General features: G+C 37.5%; 1 protein-coding gene across 1 annotated transcript; it reads right to left on the bottom strand.

Annotated features, from left to right (window-relative positions):
- Nucleotides 1–4,358: 4,358 nt before the first annotated feature.
- Nucleotides 4,359–25,335, bottom strand: PRPF38A (pre-mRNA processing factor 38A). Its single transcript, XM_057710832.1, has 10 exons — nucleotides 24,987–25,335; nucleotides 22,684–22,843; nucleotides 20,698–20,819; nucleotides 18,692–18,777; nucleotides 11,175–11,285; nucleotides 7,631–7,743; nucleotides 7,001–7,027; nucleotides 6,797–6,894; nucleotides 6,316–6,364; nucleotides 4,359–5,733 (listed from the first exon to the last, which is right to left on the bottom strand). The coding sequence occupies exons 1-10, from the start codon at nucleotides 25,114–25,116 to the stop codon at nucleotides 5,691–5,693; spliced, it is 939 nt and encodes a 312-aa protein (XP_057566815.1). The 5' UTR covers nucleotides 25,117–25,335; the 3' UTR covers nucleotides 4,359–5,690.
- Nucleotides 25,336–25,415: the final 80 nt, after the last annotated feature.

Genomic DNA, 25,415 nt, shown 5'->3' with positions numbered 1-25,415 from the left:
TCTATTAAATGTTAAGATCAAGTGTGTTTACTGTTAGTTTTTTATATTAAAGCTTCAGCATCCCATGGGGATAATTTTGTGACATACAGAAATACTGAATCACTGTGCTGTGCACCTGGAACTAACAGTGTTGTTCGTCAATTATACTTCAATTTAAAACAAGAAACACTTCATTCAGCATCCTGTGGAATCCTACTAAGTGGTGGAGTTTAGCTTATTTGTTTTGTTATTGAGACACCTGGCCCAACATATGTTTTTCTGTTAAACTATGACTTGGAGAATTTAAGATTTTTCTTTTAAAATCTGTTTTCTAAGTATTTCTTCTCCTTTCAGGTCTTGGAGAATATTCATTCTACTGTTCTACTTTTGTATATATTTGAAATATTCATTAAACAGAAAACAGTCTGGGAATTCCCTGATGGTCCAATGGTTAGGACTCCACACTCCCACTCCTGAGGGCGTGGGTTTACTCCCTGGTTGGGGAACTAAAATCCCACAAGCTGTGGGGCATGGCCAAAAAACAAAACAATCTGCCAATCTGCAACAAGAGACCGCCCGCAGTTTAGCCTTCCTTCCCAAAGGAAGGCAGTATACCACCTGGCAAAAGGTATTTATGGGGCAGTAAACCCCAGTAACCTAGGTTTTACTTATATAAGATTGTTCTATATAGTAATTTTCAGCATCTCACTTCTCCTTCAGTAATTGCCAGTGTTCAATAATTGCAAAACTGTTCCAAGTTGAAAAATAGAAAACTCTTAGTTTGTATTGATACTTTATGCAATAGTAGCTGAGTTTTATAAGTTTACAAACTTTTCATATAAATTACAAACTTGTTTTTGATTATGAATTCAGATTCATTGTAGATCAGTTGAAAAGTGTAAAATTATCAATCTTCTGCAGAGAACACACACACAAGATCACCTTGCTTTGAAATGTTTTGTATAATGTTTAATCACATGGAAAGATTAATATTTTCCCTTGCCATTGAAGATTATTCAAAAATATGAATATTAATTACATACTATGTAATTTATTTATTCAGTCCCCTACACATGGACATTTTTGCTATTTCCAGTTCTTCTCATGTATAAAAAATATATGTAAAATGATGATAGGTTAAGGCTATTTTTGTATTTGATTATAGTCATCTCTCAGTATCCACAGAGAGTTGGTTCCAGGATCTGTGGTAGATAACAAAATCCATGGATGCTCATATCCCATAGTCGGCTCTCCATATCCATGGTTCCACATCTGCAGATACAGCCAGCTTCGGATCATGTAGGACAGTAATATTTATTTGAAAAAAGTCTGCATACAAGTGGACTCACACAGTTCAAACCCGCAATATTCAGGGTCAACTGTATTCTATTATGATGAATCCTTGTAAATGGGATTATTAGATAAAAAGGATAAAAGTTCTAAGTTTCCTGCTATATGCTGCTAAACGGCTCTATTGCCAGGAAGTGGTTACCAATTTGTAGTTCCCAAGAAACGATATATAAACTGTGTTGGTAAGCTTATAAAAGCTCTAAACTCCAAACAACCCAATTTTTCCTTGTAAAGGATAATTTAACTGCTTATTACCCAAAAAAAAGCATTAAATAAAAGAACAAAGTATAAAAATCACTCAAAAATCCATAAACCAGAAATTAATACTATTAATATCTAGTGAACTTCCTTCAAACCATCTCTTTTAAAATATATATATAATAAAAATATACACACATATACACACATACAGGAAAAGTTTTACAAAAGTGAGCTCATATACTGTATTTAGTACACAGAGCAAATTAATTTTACTTGGATTTAACAAAGGAAAAAATGTAAAAGTGAAGAAATGTTCAACTTAATTTTTTTCTGCAAGAGAATCTAGTTCTGAAAGACTCCTTCAAAACGAAGCACAGTTATAGAAAACATTATAGAGGCTGGTGTAATGTTTTTTCTAGCTTCCTGTATGTTTTAGAGACAGTATTATGACTCCTGTCATAAAAAATGAAACCACATTTAAGAGTTCCCCTAATTTCCTGGTTATGTTATTCATATATAGACAACGTTCAAATATTTCATTTGTCTTATGATAATTTCCCATTATTTTTATTTAAAATTTCTAAAATGTTTACTACCATTTCTTTTATTGCTTCTTTTTTTCCTGAGTCCTTAATTTGATTCATTTCTTGTTGAGTAAATTTCATTATCAGGCAGTTTTTTTCCCACATGGTTGTATGCTTTTAAGTACTTGCATACTTGAGAATGTCTATCCCATTTATATTTTAAGGACAACTTTGGCTGGGTATAAAGACCCTGGCACACTTTGTTTCCTGAGATGTTTAGAGTCTTTTGCTTCACTGCCTTAATGAAGACCTGAGATCATCCGGATCTTTTCCCTCACTATACATGACTTGATTTTTCTGCTTGGATGCTCATATAATTCTTTATCTTTTAAATCAAGGTGATTTTTTTTCTATTTGAATTTTTTTTTTAAGAACTTTTATTGAGATACAGTTAACATACAGTAAACTGCATATATTTGGAGTGTACAATTTGGTATTTTTTTTCTTATTAGTAATGTGTATATGGCAGTCCCAGTCTCCCAATTCATTCCCCCCCAACCCTCCCCGCTTTCCCCACTCGGTGTCCATGTTTGTTCTCTACATCTGTCTCTCTGTTTCTGCCTTGCAAACTGGTTGATTTGTACCATTTTTCTATATTCTGCATATTCTGTTTGAATTTTTCAAGTTTGATTTGCTCAACTTTTTATAAAATGTCATTTTATACACATGCAGGATTTCTTTTCATGTCTTTTATTATCTCTATAGCTTTTATTATTTTCCATTTTTTTTCCCCTCCAACCTATTTTCTCTATGTCTTGTCTAGTTTGTATTTTGGGTTTTCTAATAAGGCTTTCAGTTTCCCAATTTTCAGATCTTTGTTTCTTAAATTCTGCCATGCTTATTTTCCATCTCTTTTCTTTTAATCTCTTTGAACTTGTATTCCTGCATTTTTAAAAACAGATCATTTTATCTTTTGTGAATCTGTGAACTTGTTACTTTAACTTTTGGCTGGGAGTGGCCAGCATCTGTGATCATTCTTTTCGTATTAATGCTTATTTAAACTTAAAGTCAGTCTACCAAAAATAATGGAAGGGGGCTAGAGAAATGAAATTTAAGTTAGATTATTATATTGGAAGCCTCTCACCAAATCCATTATTTCCTTTGCCCCTGAGAACACATATCCTTTCACTCAGTATTAAGAGGTCATTGTGCCCTATGGCAAAACTTTTAAAAGCAGTGTAATTCAGATTGTGGGAAGTATAATCAATTTAGTGGTTTGCACCTGATAGTAAAACTGATCTTGCATAAGAAATATCAGAATGCATTTTGCACAAAGAATTTTTTCCTGAAATTTGTTTTAGCGCAGAATATGTATGAGTACAGAAGTAAGATGTAAAATGTGTCTCAACATAGGTTAGTCAAAATTGTAAAGCTATAGTTCCAAGGCCTCACTCATCCAGTAGGGTAGCACATAGATGACAGGAATGGTCCTTCAGCAAGGACTGTCCTAAATTCATCTCCTCTACAATTCTGTAATTTATCAAAATGATCTCTAGAGAGAGGTTTGACATGTCCCACTCTTAAGTATGCTTTAAGTTTATAGTTTATGCTTGGGGAGGTTTATTTCTGATATGAAAAATTATTGGGGTTTGGGGGTGGGTTTCTAAATTTTTTTTTTTTTTTTTTTTTTTTTTTATAGTTGTGGCACATGGGCTTAGTTGCTCCATGGCATGTGGAATCCTCCCAGGGCAGGGCTCGAACCTGTGTCCCCTGCATTGGCAGGCAGATTCTTTACCACTGCACCACCTAGGAAGTCCGGTTTCTAAATTTTTATACTTTAAAAATACACTTTTAAAATTTTATTTTAACAATATACTGCATGATGACTTGATTGGTCCTTAGGTCATTCAGCCAGAATGCATTTCTTTCCATTTAGAACACTATAATAAAGAAGGAACTGCTAGGACTCTATAACAGCTACAAACAGAGGTGCTTATGTTTAATTTTTAAAGGCAGCCCTATATATAGTTCTGTGATGAACCATAACAGTTCTTATGGACAACTTTTATTAGCTCAAATATTATCAGGAGAGCAATCAGTGAAGAACATGAAATCTCAAATACAATCCCAAAATGCTTTAACATTGATGCAAAAGTTCAACAGCAAGCAACAGGATGTTTATCCTATGACCAGATATAACTTCCCAAGAAACTGGATCCTATGAGGCGGTTGGTCTTCACAATTATTGCTGGGGGCAGAGCTACAGGAAATCATTCAATCATTTTTTTTCCTTTTTAAAGGAGGAAAGGTAAGTACAGGTAGAACTCTTCTAGCAAAGATCCCAACACCCTCTTGATTATCAGTAGCCATAGGGACTGTTCAGTCCTTACTTTGCTTCTGTGTCCTTGGCTTCTTAACCCACTCTCTCCTATTTTCCCTACCTTTCTGAATGATTCATTTTAGTTTTTAATTGATGTTTGCACTTCTTCCTCAACAGTGTTGGTATTGCCTATGATTCTATTACTGGCTTTTCTTACATATACACACACTCCGTGGGCATTGCATTCAATCCTGTACCTTCCATAATTACCTAAACGCTGTCAATTCAGGGTTAGGTCACTATGTTCAACTCTAGTTATTTACAATGTCTGGGCTTTATCTAGATATACCATAGCTGTCTCAAATTAAACTTCAAGTTAAACTGAACACATCATTTTCACTACTACCATGACTCTCACTACCTGCCCCTTTAAAACATGGTCTCTTCCTGCTGTATTTTCTGGTTTTGTGAATGGTGCTGTTGTCTAGCAACTCAGGTTAAAAACCCTGAGTGGCATTAGATATTTCTCTCTCCATCAAACTTTTTTTAACCTAGTTGCCATACTGCTACTGCCTAGACTTGATAATGTCAGTGCTCATAGCATAAAGGCGCTGAGCACCTTAACCTGGAATTCAAGGCTGTGGGGAAGAAGAAACAACACTATGTAAGTTTGCTATATAAAAGATGTTAAGCTTTACTGTTTGTTGAACCTTCAGTGCAACTGGATTGAATGATCCAGAAGAAGCCTTACAATTGAATTCATTCTTTTTTTATAAAGCTGCTGCCAACCAGTTTTCATTTTTATTACCACTTGCTGCTGCTGGAAATAAAACTTAGAGCTAATATATTTTACTGACTTGGTTTTTTAACGAAACAGCAAGCAGCAGCGCAAGTCTCAGGATGCTCATAGCAGTTCTCATCACAGTGTAAACCAAAACTAAACTACAGAAAAACAGGAAATGGGTGTCAAATTTAATAACAAGAGGCACCAGGTGGCCACATCCTCTCCTTGTTTTATATCCTCTATTCAAATCCATTCTACCCTCATAAATTTGAGTACAAACAAGGTTGGTTGTACAAAGAGGTCAAAAGCAGCCCTCAGGAAGCATCATCTCTCAAATGTGGATTACTATTCAAAAAAGATACAAAACTCAGCACCTCTTTCATTTAAAAAAAGAAGTGAAGAAACCTGGTTAAAAAAAAAATTAAAATATTCTCATAGCTGCCTGGGGAGTAGATCTTCATTCTTCCACAAAGACAGATGCCTTCATCTCCACAGAAGGCCACTTGGACTAAAACCAAACTCAGTGAGTCCGTTACTCATTCCCCCTTCGGCTCTTCTTGTGGCTTTTCTTAGATCTAAAATGGCAACACATACAAATCATTAAATTTAACAGCTGTTTGGGGAGCTGGGCAAGGACTTTTGAGAAAGACTAGGGTATGCTAACACTGATGGGGACAGAGATGATACCCAATATTCATTAAATGTCCTTGGTATTTTTATGTTTAAGAGCAACATTGAGTTATGCATTATTCTCCAAAACTTACCATTGAGGAAATGACCTCTGAGGGATTGAGTGCACCTAATGAAGAATAGCATATAGAGGTTTCTAATGAAAGTTTATCAAATGAAAGTGACTTGTTCAATGTCACTCAACTGTTAAAAGTTGGGACTGAACCCCAGATCTCCTGGGATTAAAGCTCATGCCTTTATCCAAAGCTGCAGTCCTACAAGGAAAAACAAAATATAACAACACAGAATATATATATAATTCAAGTAATTTTCAGGGCAACAGCTCAACTTTGTCCTGTAATTAAGGAGAATTCCTAAGTATCTCCATCAATACAAGAAAAATTTCAGGTCCAACTTAGCTGTAATTGGGACTTTAACTTCTGAATAAAGAGTGAAATTCTTAAGTCAAAATAGAGGTTAATCCATACCTTTCAGGAGACTTTGAGTGGCTCCTGTGTCTGTGACTACGGTGATGACCTGGGGAAGAAAAGGCTATTGAATGAATGAGATTCTTCCCTCCTATTCCTTCACTGTCATTTCCCCCAATGGCTTTCACTGGCTTCATATTTTTTGGCCTGTGATAGGGACACCTTGTTGGTAGAGGAGAACTGAACTTACTTCATATGCATTCAAGGCTTTATGGCTATATTTCACAAACATCACATTGGGTATTTACCACTACTCTGTTAAGTCTTACTCCTATAATATCAGATGAAAAAACAAGCTCATCATCCTATCAGCAGAGCTGGTAAGTGAGAGTTAAGGTATGAACTCTAATTTTCAAATCCTACGTCCACTTTCTTTTTTTCTAGGCAATAATAAAGTAAGGTACTCCTGTATTGCAGGAGGCTAATTGCTCCTATTACATTTCTTTAAGACAACCAATAGCAAAAGGCCCAAATGCTATACCTGGGGACTTGGAGCGGGATCTGTGCCGTCTATCTCGGGACCTGCTGCGATGACGTCTTGGACTCTTGCTCCGATGCCTTTCTCGGCGAGGGGAGGGACTGTGGAAATGACTGGTCAGACTCCTGTATCTGTCTGACAATATAAACACAACAGTATCCCCCTCCCCAAATCCCTATCCTTCATCACAAGTCACTAAAGGCCTACCTCCTTCTTTTGGGAGACCGACTCCGCCTATATGGAAAGAAAAAAAGAGAAAGAAGAACCTTAGTAGGTGCACTGGATATTGTAAATTGCAAAAAATTGCCCCAATTCTTTATCCACATCCTTTCCCATATAACTTTAATACCCTCTGACTCCAAGTATGGGCTTGGCCATGTGACTTGCTTTGGCCAATGGGATATTTGTACATGTGATGCAGATACTGGAAAGATACTTGCATGGTTGGGCTTGTTTGCTCTTGTATTCTGCCACTGCCATGGGAACAGGCCTAACCCAGCCTACAATGTGACACACACAGGGATGAGATGAGCTGCTCCAGTCATCCTAGCTAAGGCCATCCTACACTAGCCAGTAGACAGCTGATTGTAAAACAGGTGAGTGACCATAGCTTACACTCAAAAAACTGCCTAAGCCCAGCTTAAATCACTGACCACAGACCTATGAACTAAATAAATGCTGTCTGCCACGGAGGTTCTGTGGGTAGTTGTTTTGTAGCAACTAATACACTGGTAAGGAAACATTCTCCATAGGCTGGCATTTCTCCTTCCATGAAGTCCAAACACATACTACAATGCTTAAAGTCTCCCTGGAAGAAGCCAATGACTAGGGCCTTACCTTCTGGGAGACCGACTCCTACTCCTCCTATAGCGTAGTGTGGGAGAGCGACGGGGCTTGTCCAAGTCTCGGTAGCTTCTCCGGCGGTGATCAGGTGATGGCACTCTTTCCAACTGGAAAAGGGATAGATTGGGTCAGTGATGAGCACAGGCTTATAGAGAGCCATCTAGGAACATGGTTTACACTCTCCTCCCCATCTCATCCCAAATTCCACCTCCAAGTGACTATTTATTTATTGCTTTTAAAGATTTATTATTTAGTTTTATTTTTGGCTGTGTTGGGTCTTCGTTGCTGTGCACGGGCTTTCTCTAGTTGTGGCAAGCAGGGGCTACTCTTCCCTTACGGTGTGTGGGCTTCTCATTACAGTGGCTTCTCTTGTTGCAGATCATGGGCTCTAGGTGCTTAGGCTTCAGTAGCTGCAGCACATGGGCTCAGTAGTTGTGGCTCGTGGACTCTAGAGCACAGGCTCGGTTGCTCCGTGGCATGTAGGATCTTCCCGGCCCAGGGATCGAACCTGTGTCCCCTGCATTGGCAGGCGGATTCTTAACTACTGTGCCACCAGGGAAGCCCCCCAAGAGACTTTAAAACACAGTAATTCGAATACATCCAGGGATATAACCCTAAGGACAAAAAATCTACCAAATAAAAAAATTAAAATATTTCCAACTCCATTATTGTTCTAGTGCTGGTACCATTATTCTGGGAATATGTGAGAGTAGTGAGAGATAAGTAAGTATGCTTATCTCCTTAAGAAGCTGGATTTCCAGGGACTTCCCTGGTGGCACAGCAGTTAAGAATCTGCCTGCCAGTGTAGGGGACACAGGTTCGATCCCTGGTCCAGGAAGATACCACAAGCCACAGAGCAACAAAGCCCATGTGCCACAACTACTGAAGCCAGCGCACCTAGAGCCCGTGCTCCGCAACAAGAGAAGCCACCACAATGAGAAGCCCATGTATCATAACAAAGAGTAGCCCCACTCACCACAACTAGAGAAAGCTGGCACATAGCAACGAAGACCCATCACAGCCAACAGATAAATAAATTTATATATATATAAAAAAAGTTGGATTTCCAATGTGAAAGAAAAGAAATACAGATGTAAGATCGATAAGGTTAAGAGTACAAACTCATGGGGCTTCCTAGGTGGCGCAGTGGTTGAGAATCCGCCTGCCAATGCAGGGAACACGGGTTCGATCCCTGCTCCAGGAAGATCCCACATGCCACGGAGCAACTAAGCCTGTGTGCCACAAATACTGAGCCTATGCTCTTAAAAAAAAAAAAAAAAGAGTACAAACTCATAGTGTACTTTAAACTTAAGAAAAATTTTCCCCTAGCTTTGTTAACTGTGAAGTCCTAGAAACACTAAACCTATAGCAATGAGCCCAGACTGTGGCCTCTAAATACCATATCCAAATTAATGGAACAAAGGGTTTCTTGGAAAAATGGCTAATTCTAGATCCAGGCTAGCAGGTAACAAGACATGGCTAGAACATATCATCATATCAGAAAGCAACAGGCTGAGACTACTATGATTGTATCAAAAAGCCTCACAAGTCAAGTTGAGGGGCTCCCACTGGCCAAAGATGGGACAATTTGAGCATCAATAAGGACAATAATGGTCCAAAACATACCAAATATGCTTAAATTCATGAATTCACAATGTTTCCTCCTTGGGAAGATACTATAAAATCAACTCATTATTTTAAAAACTGATAAAGGGAAATAATCAAATAATTTATCTTACCTTTCTTATATAAACCGTACCTATGAAAAAACTAAATGTTGATTTGGGAGGTTTCTCTTCACAGCAGCGTTATAGGTAACAAATGATGAAGAAATAATCAGAATATCACCATTTTACAACCCCTAATGGGTTTAGGTAAAGATCATCAATGGCTCCTAATATTACAAAAAGAGAGACAGCCAGATTCTACTCATCCTGGGGGAAGTAAACACTACTACCTATGAAGTAGTGTTGCTCCACTCCAAAAGGGATAAAAACCCCAAATCCAATTAAAGCCTCTAGATTCAAGAACTAGTTTACAGAAAATACAAGGGACAAATGAACATGTTAAGTGACACCACAGGGACACAATCACAGAAATACAGATTGTGAAAATTTGTATAGAATGTCATGACCTGATATATTTAAAAATTGCAAGAGGAAAAATTAACAATGGATGGAACTGACAGACTACAAGATGAACCAGTTACAATTTATGGAGCTTGTCTGAATACTAGTTCAGACTATTAAAAATGTAGGATAGCTGGGGAAATGTGAACACTGAATATTTAATGATATTAAGGCATCACTGTTGATTTGGAGGGGTGATGATGGTGTATGGTTTTGCTTAAAAAAGAGGCCATTGTCTTTTCTGAAATATTATGAAATATACGATAGCTGTGATCTGCTTCAAGATAATTGGTGGGGGCACAGTTGGGTAGAGATGTAGAGGAAACAAAACAGCTGAGTTGACCACTGTTGAAGCTAGGTGATGGGTAGATGGAGGCACATTCTCTCCATTTTGGTATGTGATTAAATTTTCTATTTAAAAAAAAGAAAAAAGAATGCCTACTTTTGGTTTACTCACCACAGAAGAGCACCTCAGCCTTGCCTGGCTTTCAATTCATGAATGATTGTGCTTCCTTTAGCACTTACCTTAAATGGAGCCTACCAGCTCAGAGCTACACTTCCATCTGCACTGTCTCTGTATCCATAGGCCAGAATTTCTTGTATTTCCCTCTAGCCTTTTTCTATACATATTCTTACAATTTTAATCACAAATGTTTTAGATCCTTTTTTTTTTTTTAACTTACCATAAGCATTTCCACAATATCATATACTTCTTTGTTTTTCTGGCCACGCCACACAGCACGGGGGAATCTTAGTTCCCCAACCAGGGATCATACCCACGCCCCTTGCAGCGGATGCATGGAGTCTTAACTACTGCACCGCCAGGGAAGTCCCTATCATATACTTTTCATAATATTTTTAATGCCGGCCTAATAGTCTGTTGAACTGATATAATAGTTTACCTGACTGCTCCCTGACAGTCTGCTTTTCAACTTTTCAGCATTTTAACAAATAGTGAAAGAACATGACCATGCAGTAGGTGGTTTTTCTTTTCTCCTAAACTAGGCTTATTCCTTAGTATACATTCAATTATGAACAGTATTATTTTTGTCCCAAGTATTTAATAGCTACTGCTTATTAGGCAATTATAATGTCCCAAAGCTAAGGGCTTTGTATATATCATTTCATTTAATACTTATAAGAGTCCTAAAAGAAAGGTATCATAATCCTTGCTTTATAGAAGAGAAAATGGTGATTATGTAATTTGCACAAGATTATATCACTAGTAAATAGCACAGTTGAGACATGGATCAAGGTCTATTTAACTCTAAAACCCATACTCTTAATGACTAAATATTGTATTTTTTTGGTTAAAGTTAAAAATTAAAGTTTGAAAACAAAACAAAAAAAACCATTCCCATTCCCTATAACTTTCCCTCCTTCAACCCTTAGGCTTCCAGGTGCCTGACCTTCTCATCCTCTTCTTCTTCCTCTTCACTGGACTCCACGTCATCCATGTCCTCTTCTAGAGCACTAACCCGAGGCTCCAGTTGCTCAGCTTCCTCTAGCACATAGCGTTTCTACAGAGAACACAATGAGAGTTAAGGGTCCTTGCTATCTCCTCTATGTCCTGAAGCTCCAACACTGGGCTTCTGGGAGTGACAGAAAACCTATGGTGCAACAGCTGAGGCAATTTCATTTCAAAGACATCCTAGATAGTTCAAGATTTTCCTAAGGAGTTTAGCATACCTGGAATCTATATATTTTTTTAAATTCCCCTGTAAAGAGATAAATACAAATTTGAAGAGAATACCATTTTTTATTGCTTCTATTCCCTGTGATCTTATACTCTAAGATCACTAGAATATCAATCAGTATAGGTGTAGCCTTGAATAAAAAATATGGGCTTCACACACAAGGGCCAATAGTTCGAGACTATATTGGCTTTGTAGTTCTGCCAGGAGAGGCTCAGACCAAAATCTACTCTAGGAGATCCACTGAGACTCAGCCTAGTTTGGGAGTTTGGGTACTGCTCTAAAGTAGCACCAACTCTCTACTAGATCCAGGATTTAGGGGAGCTACCTACAGTCATGCATTTTGAACAAGGCTCAGGATATACACAAACAATCCATCTCCTGGTTCCATTTCTTTTAAGATGTGGCTCAGCAGTCCTTACCAAGTGACTAAGGACCTGAAAGGCAAAAGTGAGTTCAAAACTGACAAATGGACTGGCTGGGTTTTAAGACCTCTTACATTTTTTTGTGTGTGTGTGCGCCAAGGACATAAAGATCACTAGGTAGCCCTAAAATAAATAGTAATATTTGTACTCTATTTTGCTTTTACTCATCCCTAACAAAATTCTATAAAGGTGAGGAGAAATGAGACAAAGATTCCACTCAGTGAAGTCAATCCCTTGAAAAAGAGCTCCTTGGAAAGGATCACCACAGTGTGGGATCTAGGACTGCATCAGACAGGGCATCCAGAATCCCTAATGCTCACCAGACTTGGAAGTGACTAAAGGCAATGTACTACTTACAGTATTTGTGTTTGATAAAATTAGAATTCATTCCAGAGCAGCCTCTTGCCAATGTTAGGGCACATGAGAAGCTAAATTAATGCCCTATGGGTTGCTTAACAGGAACAGAAATCAAAGCAAAAGGTAGTCTTCAGGGTCACTTCATCCAGGACATAGAGAGGCCCATACCAGAACACAGCTCTTGGTGATATGATAACATATATCAGTCATATTTCAATTTCTCTCTCCTCAGTGAGATTTGCTTTGTGGTCTTTGCTTCTAGACTCCAGGCAGACTACTTCATTTGTATCAGTATGCTTGCTTAGAGATGACTGAGCTTTGGAACCCTTAGTTACAACCCAATTGCACTTCAGAGTATTCCATTTCTTGCAGTATTTCTAAAAATGATAATAGCAGCTAAGGATAATAAGTGTGAGAATTGGGCCCTGAAATCAGGTTTTCAGATTTGAAATGTCATTCTTTTCACTACTACAGTAGCCAATATGGAAAAGGAGAAATAATTTTCAGAATCACTTTCTAGGATTTTCTGTAACTGAGTCATTGTGAAGAGTTGGTTCACTTCATTTAAGTGTGAGCACTCATCTACCAACTACCTTTACCCATCTGGTTTGCTGCCTTGAGCAAATTTACCTCACCCATTTATCATATATCTGCAATCCATTCTATTCTCTACTTTGAAGTTTTTCAGATCCCTTTGATCTGTTTTTCGTTGATTCACATAATACACAACTGACAATTTTAAAGTGTAAAATTCAGTGCTATTCCATCAGCACCTCTCACCTGTTTAAAAACTTTCTTATCACACCAGAAAAACACCCCATACCTATTAAGTAATCACTCCTCATTCCCCCTTCCCTGAATCCCCTGGTAACCCCTAATCTGCTTTGTCTCTATGTATTTGCCTAGTCTGAATATAACATATAAAAAGAATCATATACTATGTGACCTTTGATCTTTAAATTAGTCCTTTTGGTTTATATCTAGCAAGGAAATAAGCACCTCAAAGCAGCTGGGATATAGCAAATCGCTTCAGAATTACTGAGCTGCAGTAGTATCAAGACGGAGACCTGAAGTTCTGGATCCTTCCAGCTTGGATATCTGTGGTTGCTTCAAACTTAAGAATTTGCTCCCATCCTCCATCTTAAATACTATCTCTGGGACTCTTTCATTAATGCTACTGATTCTTACACAGACATCAGAATAAGAGAACAGTAGAGCACTAAGAGCTAAAGACCCTTAGTCTACAGGTATTCCAGTGATTTTTGCAATACATGTTATAGTTTCATTGAGGTATAATTGATACACAATAAACTGTATATTTTTGAAGTATACAATTTGATGAGTGTTATGTTGTATTGTATACAACTGTAAGCCACTACATGAGTATAATGGATATATCCACCTCACCCAGTAGTTTACTTGTGCTCCTTTGTGACTTCTCATTCCCTCTCCTCTCCACTCCTCACCCTGCACCTAGGCAACCACTGTTCTTTTCTGTTACTATAGTTTACATTTATTAGAAAGGAATTATACAGTACATATTTTTTTGTCTTTTTTCACTCAGCACAATTATTTTGTGATTCATCCAATGCTGTTGTGTATCAATAGTTCCTTTTTTGTTGTTGAGTAGTACCATTGTATGGACATATCACAATTTGTTTATTCATTCACTTAATGGATATCTGGGTTGTTTCCAGTTTCTGGCCATTACAAATAAAACTTATGATTATCCATGCTTAAGTCTTTGTGTGGACAGGTGCTTTCATTTTTCCAGTAAATACCTAGGAAGTGGAATAGCTTAACATCTTAAGCTATCAGGTTAACATCTTAAGAAACTGCCAAACTTTTACAAAGTGGCTATACCATTTTATATTGTCACCAATAGGATGTGGAGACTTCCAGTTCCTCCACATTCTTGCCAGCACTTGATATGGTCAGTCTGATTTTATACATTCTACTAGGTATGTAGTGTATATTACTGTGCCTTTAATTTGCATTTCCATATGATTAATGGTATGGAACAACTTTTTATGTGCTATTGGCTAACTATATATTTTCTCTGGTAAAATGTCTGTTAAAATCTTTCCTTCATTTTTCCACTGGGTTGTCTTCTTGTCATTAAGTTCAAGAGCCCTTTATATAGTATAGATTCAAGAACTTTGGTGGATATATGTTGTACAAATATATTCTTCCAGTCTGTGGCCTGTCTATTTAGTTCTGTAATAGTGTCTTTTGAAAGGCAAGTTTTTAATCTTTATAAAGGCCACTTTATGAATTTTTAATAAATAATTTATGTTTTTATGTCTTCTAGGAATTTGTCAAACCGAAGGTCATTAAGATTTTCACCTATGTTTTTCTTCTTTAAGTTTTATACTCTTAGCTTTTATGAGTCTATTATCTCCTGCAAATTTATTTTTATATGTAATGTGAGCTAAAGGTAGAGATTCATTTGTTTCCATATGGTTATTCAATTGTTTTAGTACCATTTGTGGAAAAGATTATCCTTTCTGTATTGTATTGTCCTAACATCTCTGTAGAAAACCAACTGACCATATATATGTACACTAATTTCTAGTTTCTTTACTTTGTTTCATTGATCTACTTGTCTAGCTTTATGCCAATACAATGCTGTCTTGGAATCAGGTAGTGTTTGTTTTCCTAATTTGTTCGTTTTCAAAGTTGTTTTGGATATTCTAGGTCCTCTGCATATTCATATAAATTTTAGAATCAGTTTGAGAGTTCTATCAAGTTTTATTCAGATTTTGATCAGAACCGAACTGAATCTATAGATGAATTTGGGAGAACAAATTCTAAGTCATGGTATAAGATATACCATGGACATGATATGCCTCCATTTAATTAAGTCTTCTTTAACTTCTGTCAGTAATGCAATGTTTTATAGTTTTAAGTATGTCTTACACATCTTCTGACAAAATTACCCTTAATTATTTTATATTTTTTAATGCTGTTGTAAATGGTATCTTTTAAATAAAATTTCAAATTCCAATTCTTCATAGCTAGTGTACAGAAATACAACTGATTTTTGTACACTGACTTTGTACCCCACAACTCTGCAAAAACAGATGAATGGGTAAACAAATTGTGCTATATCCATACAGTGGAATACTATTCAGCAACAAATGAAAGAAAAAATTATTGATACATGCAACAACATGGATAAATTTCAAAATTATGCTGAGTGAGAAAAGACATAGCATGTACTATATTAACAGCAAAATGCAAACTAACCTATTGTGACAAATAGCGTATCAGTGGTTGTTGAGGGGTGAGAGAGAGAAGTGGGAGAGAGAGATTACACAAAAGGAAAGGAGGAAACTTTGGGGGGTGATGGATATGTTTACTATTCTTGACTGTGATGATAGTTTTAACCCAGAAACTAGTCTCCTAATTCCCTGTTCAGTCACCGCTTCACTATAGACCATTCCCTTTCTCTTTGGGCTACCGACTATGTCTATTTTCTCTTTGTATTTCACAATAGTAGTTTTAAAATCACACGCTGTAAAACTCGAAATGTGTTTCACGAACAATCATTTCTCACTAGGAAAGAGAAATAAGATGATAAAGATGATATTTAAGGTGGGTCAGTCTCCCATTCCCGACCTTCCTTTTATCTATTTTATATCCTGGATTTTTATATGAAGATCAACTTAGAAAAAAGCTGCTCACAAAGCTTAAAAACCTACTCTACTAAAATCTCCTTAACATAACATTTTAAAGAACAAAATTTTCTTGTGTTACTCACTTTTAAAGCCCTATCCTTCAAATACTTTATCTGTTTTCTTCTCACTCTCAATCTCCTATTTTTCTCATAGACATGAAGACTGCTTATTAAGAGGATCATAAGAAAAAAGCAAACAACCCCATTTAAAAAATGGGCAGAAGAACTAAATAGATGTTTTTCCAATGGGGACATGCAGATGGCCAAGAGGCACATGAAAAGATGCTCAACAATACTATTCATCAGGGAAATGCTAATTCAAACAAAATCACAATGAGATATCACCTCACACTTGTCAGAATGACTGTCATCACAAAAAACACAAATAACAAATGTTGGCAAGGATGTGGAGAAAAGGGAACTCTTGTACACTATTGGTGGAAATGTAAATTGGTGAAGCCACTGGAAAATATTATGGCACTTTCTCAAAAAAACTAAAAACAGAACTACCATGTGACCCAGCAGTTCCACTCCTGGGTATACAACCGAAAAAACTCCAAAACACTAATTCAAAAAGAAACATGCACTCCAGTGTTCACAACAGCATTATTTATAATTGCCAAGACATGGAAGCAACCTAAGTGTCCATCAACAGGTGAATGGATGAAGAAAATGTAGTATACAGAAGACATATGGATGGCCAAAAAGCACATGAAAAGATGCTCAACATCACTAATTATAGTGAAATGCAAATCAAAACTACAACGAGGTATCATTTCACATGAGTCAGAATGGCCATCATCAAAAAATCTATAAACAATAAATGCTGAAGAGGGTGTGGAGAAAAAGGAACCCTCCTGCGCTGTTGCTGGGAATGTACACTGGTACAGCCACTACGGAGAACAGTATGGAGGTTCCTTAAAAAACTAAATATAGAACTACCATCTGATCCAGAAATCCCACTCCTGGGCATACATCTGAAAAAAACTGTAATTTGAGAAGATACATGCACTCCAATGTTCACCTCAGCACTATTTACAATAGCCAGGACATGGAAGCAACCTAAATGTCCATAGACAGAGAAGTGGATAAAGAAGATGTGATACATATATACAATGGAATATTACTCAGCCATAAAAAAGAACAAAGTAATACCATTTGCAGCAACATGGATGGACCTAGAGATTGTCATACTGAGTGAAGTAAGTGAGACAGAGAAAGACAAATATGTGATATCACTTATATGTGGAATCTAAAAAAAAATGGTAAAAATGAACTTATTTACAAAACAAAAATAGAGTCAGATGTGAAAAACAAACTTATGGTTACCAGGCAGAAGGCGGGAGGGCGATAAACTGGGAGATTGGGATTGACATATACACACTACTATATATAAAATAGATAACTAATAAGGACCTACTATATAACACAGGGAACTCTAGTCAATACTCTGTAATGACCTATATGGGAAAAGAATCTAAAAAGGAGTGGATATATGTATATGTATAACTGATTCACCTTACTGTACACCTGAAGCTAATGCAACATTATCAATCAACTATAATGCAATTAAAAAAATAAAGTATATTGCCATAGCTATATTTTCATACAGAAATAAAATAATACATATATATTTGGGAAAAACAGAAAATGTAGTGTGTATACACATACACACACACGCACACACACACACAATAGAATACTACTCAGCCATAAAAGAGAATGAAATTTTGATATCTGCAGCCACATGGATGGACTTGTGGGATATTATCCTTTTATAAACAATTATTTATTTTAAAAAGTTTTATTTCATATTGGAGTATAGTTGATTGACAATGTTGTATCAGTTTCAGGTGTACAGCAAAGTGATTCAGTTATACATACACATGTATCTATTCTTTTTCAAATTCTTTTCCCATTTAGGTCATTACAGAGTATTAAGCAGAGTTCCCTATGCTATACAGTATTGGAGGATATTATTCTAAGTGAAATAAATCAGATAGAGAAAGACAAAACTGTATGATATCACTTATATGTAGAATCTAAAAAATACAACAAACTAGTAAATATAACAAAGAAGCAGACTCACAGATATAGAGAACAAACTAGTGGTTACCAGAGGGGAGAGGGAAGGGGAGCAGGCAATTAAGAGGAACAAACTATTAGGTATAAAATAAGCCATAAGAATATATTGTACAATTCAGGGAATATAGCCAATATATATATATATTTTTAATTTACTTATTTATTTATTTAATTTATTTATTGGCTACGTTGGGTCTTCGTTGCTGCACACAGGCCTTCTCTAGTTGCTGCAAGTGGGGGCTACTCTTCATTGTGGTGTGCGGGCTCCTCATTGTAGTGGCTTCTCTTGTTGTGGAGCACGGGCTCCAGGTGCATGGGTTTCAATAGTTGTGGCACACGGGCTCAATAGCTGTGGCTCATGGGCTCCAGAGCACAGGCTCAATAGTTGTGGCGCACGGGCCTAGCCGCTCCACGGCATGTAGAATCTTCCCAGGCCAGGGCTTGAACCCATGTCTCCTGCATTGGCAGGTGGATTTTTAACCACTGCACCACCTAGGAAGTCCTAGCCAATATTTTAAAATAACTATATATGGAGTATAACCTTTAAAAACTGTGAATCACTATACTGTACACCTATAACTTACATAATATTCTATATTAACTATATTTCAATTAAAGAAAAGATTCTGAGATTTCTTTACACATACCTTATTGTGTACTGTGTATGTATGATTTTCATCTCTTACCTGTAGCCGAGGCAGAATGATATCACAGACTCTCTCACTGTGCAGTAGTTCATCAATAAATTCATCCACATGCATCAGCTCAAACTCTGAAAGAAAAATCATAAGCTCAAGTAACTTGAAAATAAATTTAAACAGCCAAAAAGTAAAAGAAGTTAAGACTCTTTATGTAAGATATCTAACAGGGTACTTGGTACAGAAAGTATGAATTCTCTGCAGCTTCCCTTTGCCTACACATTCACGAATAAAGCTATTGCAGTGTGGCAATTATACTGAAGGGACTACTGTCAAACCTGGGCTCAAACTACAGCCTTTCATACCCTCGTCATCATCACCTACCTTCATTCATTCAACTCCCCTTTACTGAGGCCATTTTTGTGCCATGCCTCTTCTAGGAGCTGCGGATAAAGGGATGAATGAAGCTGTCCCAATTAGCATGAGAGACAAACACAAAAACAAGCACAAAGAATCCTGAATTGTAAAGAAGCAATATTTGTGAATAAAACTTACAACTCAAATGCAATTTCTCATGTGAACCCACTAAGTTCCTGAATATAGAAAATGTATCTTTTCCCTTGCATGAGTCAGCAAGATTTTTTTTTTAAACTGATATATAATTGACTTGTAACATTTTATTAGTTCCAGGTGTACAACACAGTGATTTGCTATTTTTAAGAATCGGATTTCTTAGGACTTCCTAGGTGGTGCAGTGCTTAAGAATCTGCCTGACAATGCAGGGGACACAGGTTCAATCCCTGTTCCAGGAAGATTCCACATGCTGCAGAGCAACTAAGCCTGTGCACCACAACTATTGAGCCTGTGTGCTGCAACTACTGAACCCCATGCTCTGCAATAAGAGAAGCCACTGCAATGAGGAGCCTGTGCACCACAATGAAGAGTTGCCCCTGCTTGCTGCAACTAGAGAAAGCCCGTGTGCAGCATTGAAGACCCAATGCAGCCAATAAATAAATAAATTAATTTAAAAAAAATCATGTATCTTATATGGTGGAGCAATAGCTTTTTACAGTTTCTATGGTAAACATTACCTTAGTTCAGTGGTTCTCAACCAGGGGTATAGCACCTCAACTATGCAGTGCTATTGGCCTCTGGGGGTAGAAGCCAGGGATGCTGCTAAACATCCTACAATGCACTGGACAGCTCCCCATGACAAAGAAATATCTGGCCCAAATTATCACTAGGTTTAAAAACCCTATCTTAGTTTAACATAATATAGTCATAAATAAGTAATTTCATGATGGCCATGACCATGTCCATCTTGTTCACCATATTATTTCCAGTACATAGCATATTACCTGCTGTAACACTGTCACCTAATATGTATTCATTCAATGAATGAATAAGTTAATAAAAGTTTAAAGAATAATACCAAATTCTTAACCTTCTACTCCTTAATGTAATATGTAGAGGGTAAAGGCAAATGTTACTAATCTTTTGTTATGATACTAAGTGAGAAAAAGTTCTGATTGCATTCCCTGAATCCCATTTTACCACAAGATGTGTCTCTTTATAAAAGATATGGAGCTGCCCCTCCTGGATACACTTATTATTTTTCAGTGGAATTACTACTTAAGTATGAGCACACTCAGTCTATATACTGTAGGGTGAAGTATCGTACAAGAGAGGCCAGTAGAAAGAACTGTGAAGGTATAACATATGGAAAGATAACTGTCTGGGAGGTTTGGGGAAGAATTTTACGGCAAGGTCGCTCAGGAGCTAGGTCTTTTGGATGGAGCATATGATGCAAAGCAGGGATTAACATAAGATGCAGTTGGAAAGATAGGGATACAGGGGCAGACTGGGTAAGGTCTAAAGGAAGCTATTAGTCTAATGGAGTACTACTCCCCATGAGAGAGATGCAGGACCTGACTGAAGACAATAACAGTCTGGATTAAGAGGAACACTCACAATGTATGTGACAATGTGATGCTAGAGATACTGGTGAAATAAAAACTGGCTCAGGGATAAAGGTAATTCAGCACCATACTCACCTCCATTTCGGTTCTGGCTCTTGATTTTTCGATAGTCGTTATATAGAGGCTCCAAGTACTTGTAGCAATCAATTGCAGTGCCTGTCAACCTCATGTAAAGTGCTCCCAACATGCGGACATACCTGAGAGATAGATGACAGTGAAACAACAGGCCATCCTAAAAAGTTCCTGATGGACTTCCTAGGTGGTGCAGTGGTTAAGAATCTGCCTGCCAATGCAGGGAACATGGGTTCGATCCCTGCCCCAGGAAGATCCCACATGCCGCGGAGCAACTAAGCCCGTGAGCCACAACTATTGAGCCCATGTGCTGCAACTACTGAAGCCCACACACCTAGAGTCTATGCTCCACAACAAGAGAAGCCACCACAATGAGTAGCCCCCCGCTCGCTGCAACTACAGAAAGCCCGTGTGCAGCAACAAAGACCCAACATAGCCAATAAAAAAAAATTAAAATAAATACATTTATTACAAAAAAAAAGTTCCTGAGTTTTACAACTGGCTTAGTGGATAAACAAGTTCTTTCTTCTCTTTGGCAGATGAGAAAGCTACATTTTTAGAGACAGCATGGGCCAGTAGAAACATAGCTAAAATATGGACACCTGGGTTCAAGTTCTCATTCTACCACTTACTGGCCGTGGTTAGTTGGGATATGCTGCTCAACTTTCAGAGTCTATTATATCATCTGTAAAAATAAGATACCATCTATTTACTTCATGGGATTATTTTAAGACTCAAATGAGACACTGAATTTAACAACAGAAAGTATAAGATTTATTTACTAACAATACAACTAACTGACATAGACATGAATATATAAACTGTTGCTAGAAAGAAGAATGCTGGTTATGGAAAAAAGTCAAAGTCATCTGGGTTCAAATTCTGATTCCATTATTTACTAACTCTGTAACACTGGGCAATTTATTGCTTTCTCAATCCTTGTAAAATGTAGATGACAGTCCCTAATTTGATGGTATGGTGTATTAAGTAAAAAACGTATGTAAGGTGCTAACGATAGCATATAGCACATATATAGCATATAGTAAGTGCCTAATAAAAGTCAGCTGTTTCCTAGCCATTAATGTTTGTAAGATTCCTTTCTTTTCCCTTTCTCCTATATTCCAACTACCCACTCAAATCTCCACTTGGATAGGCATTTGAAACTCAACAGTTTCTTTATATGACAAACAATAGAGTGGCAAAGGATATGGACTCCGAAACCAGCTTTGCTACTTACCAACATTTGACCTCAGGGAAATCAATCTCTCTGTGCCTATGTTTCCTCCCCTATATAATGGGGATAATAATTTCACAGGGTTATTGTGAAGGTTAAATAAATTATTATATGTAAATTTCTTAGAATAGAGGCATGGCACATAATAATCTATTATTATGTCTGTTCCTATACTTCTCTGTGAACTCCTTGAGAATGGATAATAAAATAATAAGAGCAGCTTATATTTTGGGGCCGTATACCATGCAACAGGCACTGTGTTTTGAGATTTACAGCTCTATCTTAATCCTTACATCTATCCTGAGTTGGTATTACTGTTTCCATTTTACAGGTAAAGAAAGTAAAATTTAGAAAATTAAGTAACTTCTCCAAAGTCACAGTTAATAAGTAATAGGATCTGGATGTGAACCTACATTTAATACCAAAGTTTCCCTCTTCTTTACCACACTATGTTGTTTTCTTCATCCTTAAGTATTCAGTGCCAGCAACATATTAGGCACTCACTTCTGCTTATTATATGCTCAGTGAGTTTGTGAAATAGTTTTTGGGGGGAAAAGTCATCAAGACTGAGAAAGTAAAGGAGAAGGTCAATACAATCAAAACAGACAAAACACAAACTCAAGAGGCTCAAGAGCAAAATCCCAGAATGGAACTCTGTGGAAATGAGATACACTGTTTTCACTCCTCTTAACGAAAGCCAAATTCTGGCCCATGAAATTGAAGTTTTTATATTATCTAGCAAACATTTCACTCACTTGAAATCTTCATTTTTGATAAACTCTACAATGATATCCTTCTCAGGTTGAATCTGAAGCATCTTTAAGGTCAAACACAGAAAGGGAGTTGGCTTTATGTTGCCACCGTAGACACCACCCACAAATCTTAACTCCATGGCTTTATCGACTACAAGTTCAGCTAAAAAACAAAAACAAAAACAGAGTGGCATCTCAGACATATTAGGACAAAGCTTTTTCAGGTTTGAAGTGGAGAGAAGTTAAAGTTAGTTCAACGTTTGGTGCTCCTGAATTAATAGTTTAATATTAGGAGAACAAGTGTGCAATAATAATAATTAATAATAATAATAATAGCAGCAGCCAATATACACTGAAAGATTATTATATGCCAGGTACTCTGCTAAGCATTTCCTATGATCTCATTTAATCTTCACAACAAGCCACGAGGTAAGTTCTAGCACTGTCCTTGTTTTCAGCTAAGGAAAATGAGGGCTAAAAAAGGTTAAATGATTTGCTCAAGGTCCAGAGCCAGAAAATGACAGGGCCTGGATTTTAATACAAGCAGTCTAACTTCAGAGTCCATGCTTGTCACCATCACGTTAGGGGAAAAACTGCCAGATTAAGAGTTAGAGAAGAAACAAAACAATAACAAACAAACAACTCCTCAATAACTACACAACCTTGAGCAAACTTCATATAGACAATGGGAATAATAACCTTCCAATATTGTTGTCAAAATCAAACACTAGGGACTTCCCTGGTGGTCCAGCAGTTAAGACCCGTGCTCCCAATGCAGGGGGCCCAGGTTTGATCCCTGGTCAGGAAACTAGATCCCACATGACACAATGAAAAAGATCTCGCATGCTGCAACTAAAATCCTGCATGCCACAACACAGCCTGGCACAGCCAAATAAATAAATATTTAAAAAATAAGCAAACACTAGCTGTGTGAACTAGGGCAAGTCATTTCACCTCTCTCTGAGCCTGAATAACAGGTACAGAGTTAAGGGCTATAGTAAGAATCAAGTGAGATAATACAAACAAATGCTAATACGTACCTGACACACAGCAAATAATAAATGTTAGGCACTGTTAATGGGAAATTACTTATAAATCAGACTTCTTCAAGTTCCTTTAGGGTAAATTCTATATTAATTCAGTCCATATTACAGTTGGCAATTTATCATTAGGTGCCAAGTTCTAGAGACACAGGTAGACAGATAAAGAAGAGGGACACAATGACTACTCTTATAGCGTTGACAGTCAGGCAAGGCAGAAAGAACTGAAAAAAATAATTGAAAGTGTGTCAGTAGTTGAAAGAAGATGCAGAATGCAATGAAAATATATGACAAGGGAACATAAAGTAACCTAGTGTTGGGGGAAAAAAAAGGTCATGAGTTCACTTTTGGACATATGGAATTGGCATGCCTTGGAATCAGACTTAGATCTCAGGGAGAGATTTGGGTTGCAGAGATAAATTTAAAGGCGTCTACACATATGATGTTACTGTGGTATGGAGATCATCCAAGAAGAAAACTATGGAATGAGAAAAGCCCTCAAAAGTAAATCTTACATGGCTCCAAAATTTAATGGTGACTCAGAGAAACAATATGACTTGTCCGTGGACACACAGCTAGGGTGGTGGCAGAGCAGTAATAGCACAGGAGTAGTGGTAACAATTAGCACCACCACCACCACTGATTACTGAGTGCTTTTTATTAATATATAGCTGCAATTATACCAAACACATTTTATACATTATTTCATTTAATCCTGAGAACAACGCTTTGACTTTTGAGGTGGGTATTATGCTCGTTTTACAGTAGAGAAAGCCATGGTTTACTGGGGTAACATAGCTACCAAAAAGAGGAGCCAGAATTCAACAAAGATCAAAGACTACCTGGATGATTTCTATGAAGAGCATGTATTTATATGAGGACTGGGATGTGGCAATACTGCAAATGGTCCAGATTTGAGCACAGTAAGATCATGAATTTGGTTTCAGGCATACTGACGTTCCTTTAAGACCTTCAGGGTCCCTGTGCTTAACACTGTTTAGAATCCAGCAAGTTATCATTAAACATGGAATGACTCAAAGAACCGAACTGTGACACCCTTCCGAAAAAAGGTCCTATCAGATCCATGTGTGTTCGCAAAGCCCAACACAAGACTAGGCACAGAGTAGGCGCTCAGATTTTTCTGAATGATTGACAGATTCCCCTCTAGTCTCTCCCCCAGAGGGCCAGTCCTATCGGACTGGTGTGGAGAAGTGGGTCACATGAAGGCCGGGGTTGGGGCGGGGGGATCGGCGCGCTCTTGCTCACCTGTAAGGCCAAAGCACTCCTCTTTCCAGTATTTGGACTCATAAATTCGCGTCCGAATTATCTTCTCCACCAGATACTGAGGGTTGGTGCCGTGGATGCTGTGCGCATCTTTTACAGTACGGTTCGCCATTTTAGAACGCCTTCCGTTCTGTTTCCGTCGGGTCCTTTAGGACGTCACATCCAGGTTAAAAAACCGGAGACGAATGGAGTTAAGTTGGAAGAAAACTCACTAAATAGCTTTGGCGACCATCTTGAACCCGGAAATGTTTTCGAATCATGAACTTTCTTCCACCAACGGCGTCGCAGACCGAATCAATGATGGCCGCTGCACGTTGGCGGATGTACGTCATGCGTCCCCTCCTTAGATGGGCGGGGCGGAAGGGCTGACTGCTGACGGAACTAGGAGACACCCTGGGGGCGGGGCTACGG

Source organism: Hippopotamus amphibius, chromosome 1 (assembly GCF_030028045.1).
Source record: "Hippopotamus amphibius kiboko isolate mHipAmp2 chromosome 1, mHipAmp2.hap2, whole genome shotgun sequence".
NCBI lineage: Eukaryota > Metazoa > Chordata > Mammalia > Artiodactyla > Hippopotamidae > Hippopotamus > Hippopotamus amphibius.
The sequence above is the reverse complement of the archived record's forward strand: the minus strand, read 5'-3'. Positions and strand labels throughout refer to the sequence as shown.

What these genes read in the sequence shown, in the direction of transcription:
- PRPF38A (XM_057710832.1), bottom strand. Translation starts at nt 25,116, where the DNA reads ATGGCGAACCGTACTGTAAAAGATGCGCACAGCATCCACGGCACCAAC. An exon ending in GGAGTGCTTTGGCCTTACAG is followed by an intron (nt 22,844 to 24,986) that starts GTGAGCAAGAGC and finishes TTTGTTTTTTAG; the next exon opens with CTGAACTTGTAGTCGATAAA. An exon ending in AAGAAGAAGAGGATGAGAAG is followed by an intron (nt 7,744 to 11,174) that starts GTCAGGCACCTG and finishes TCCCTTTTCCAG; the next exon opens with TTGGAAAGAGTGCCATCACC.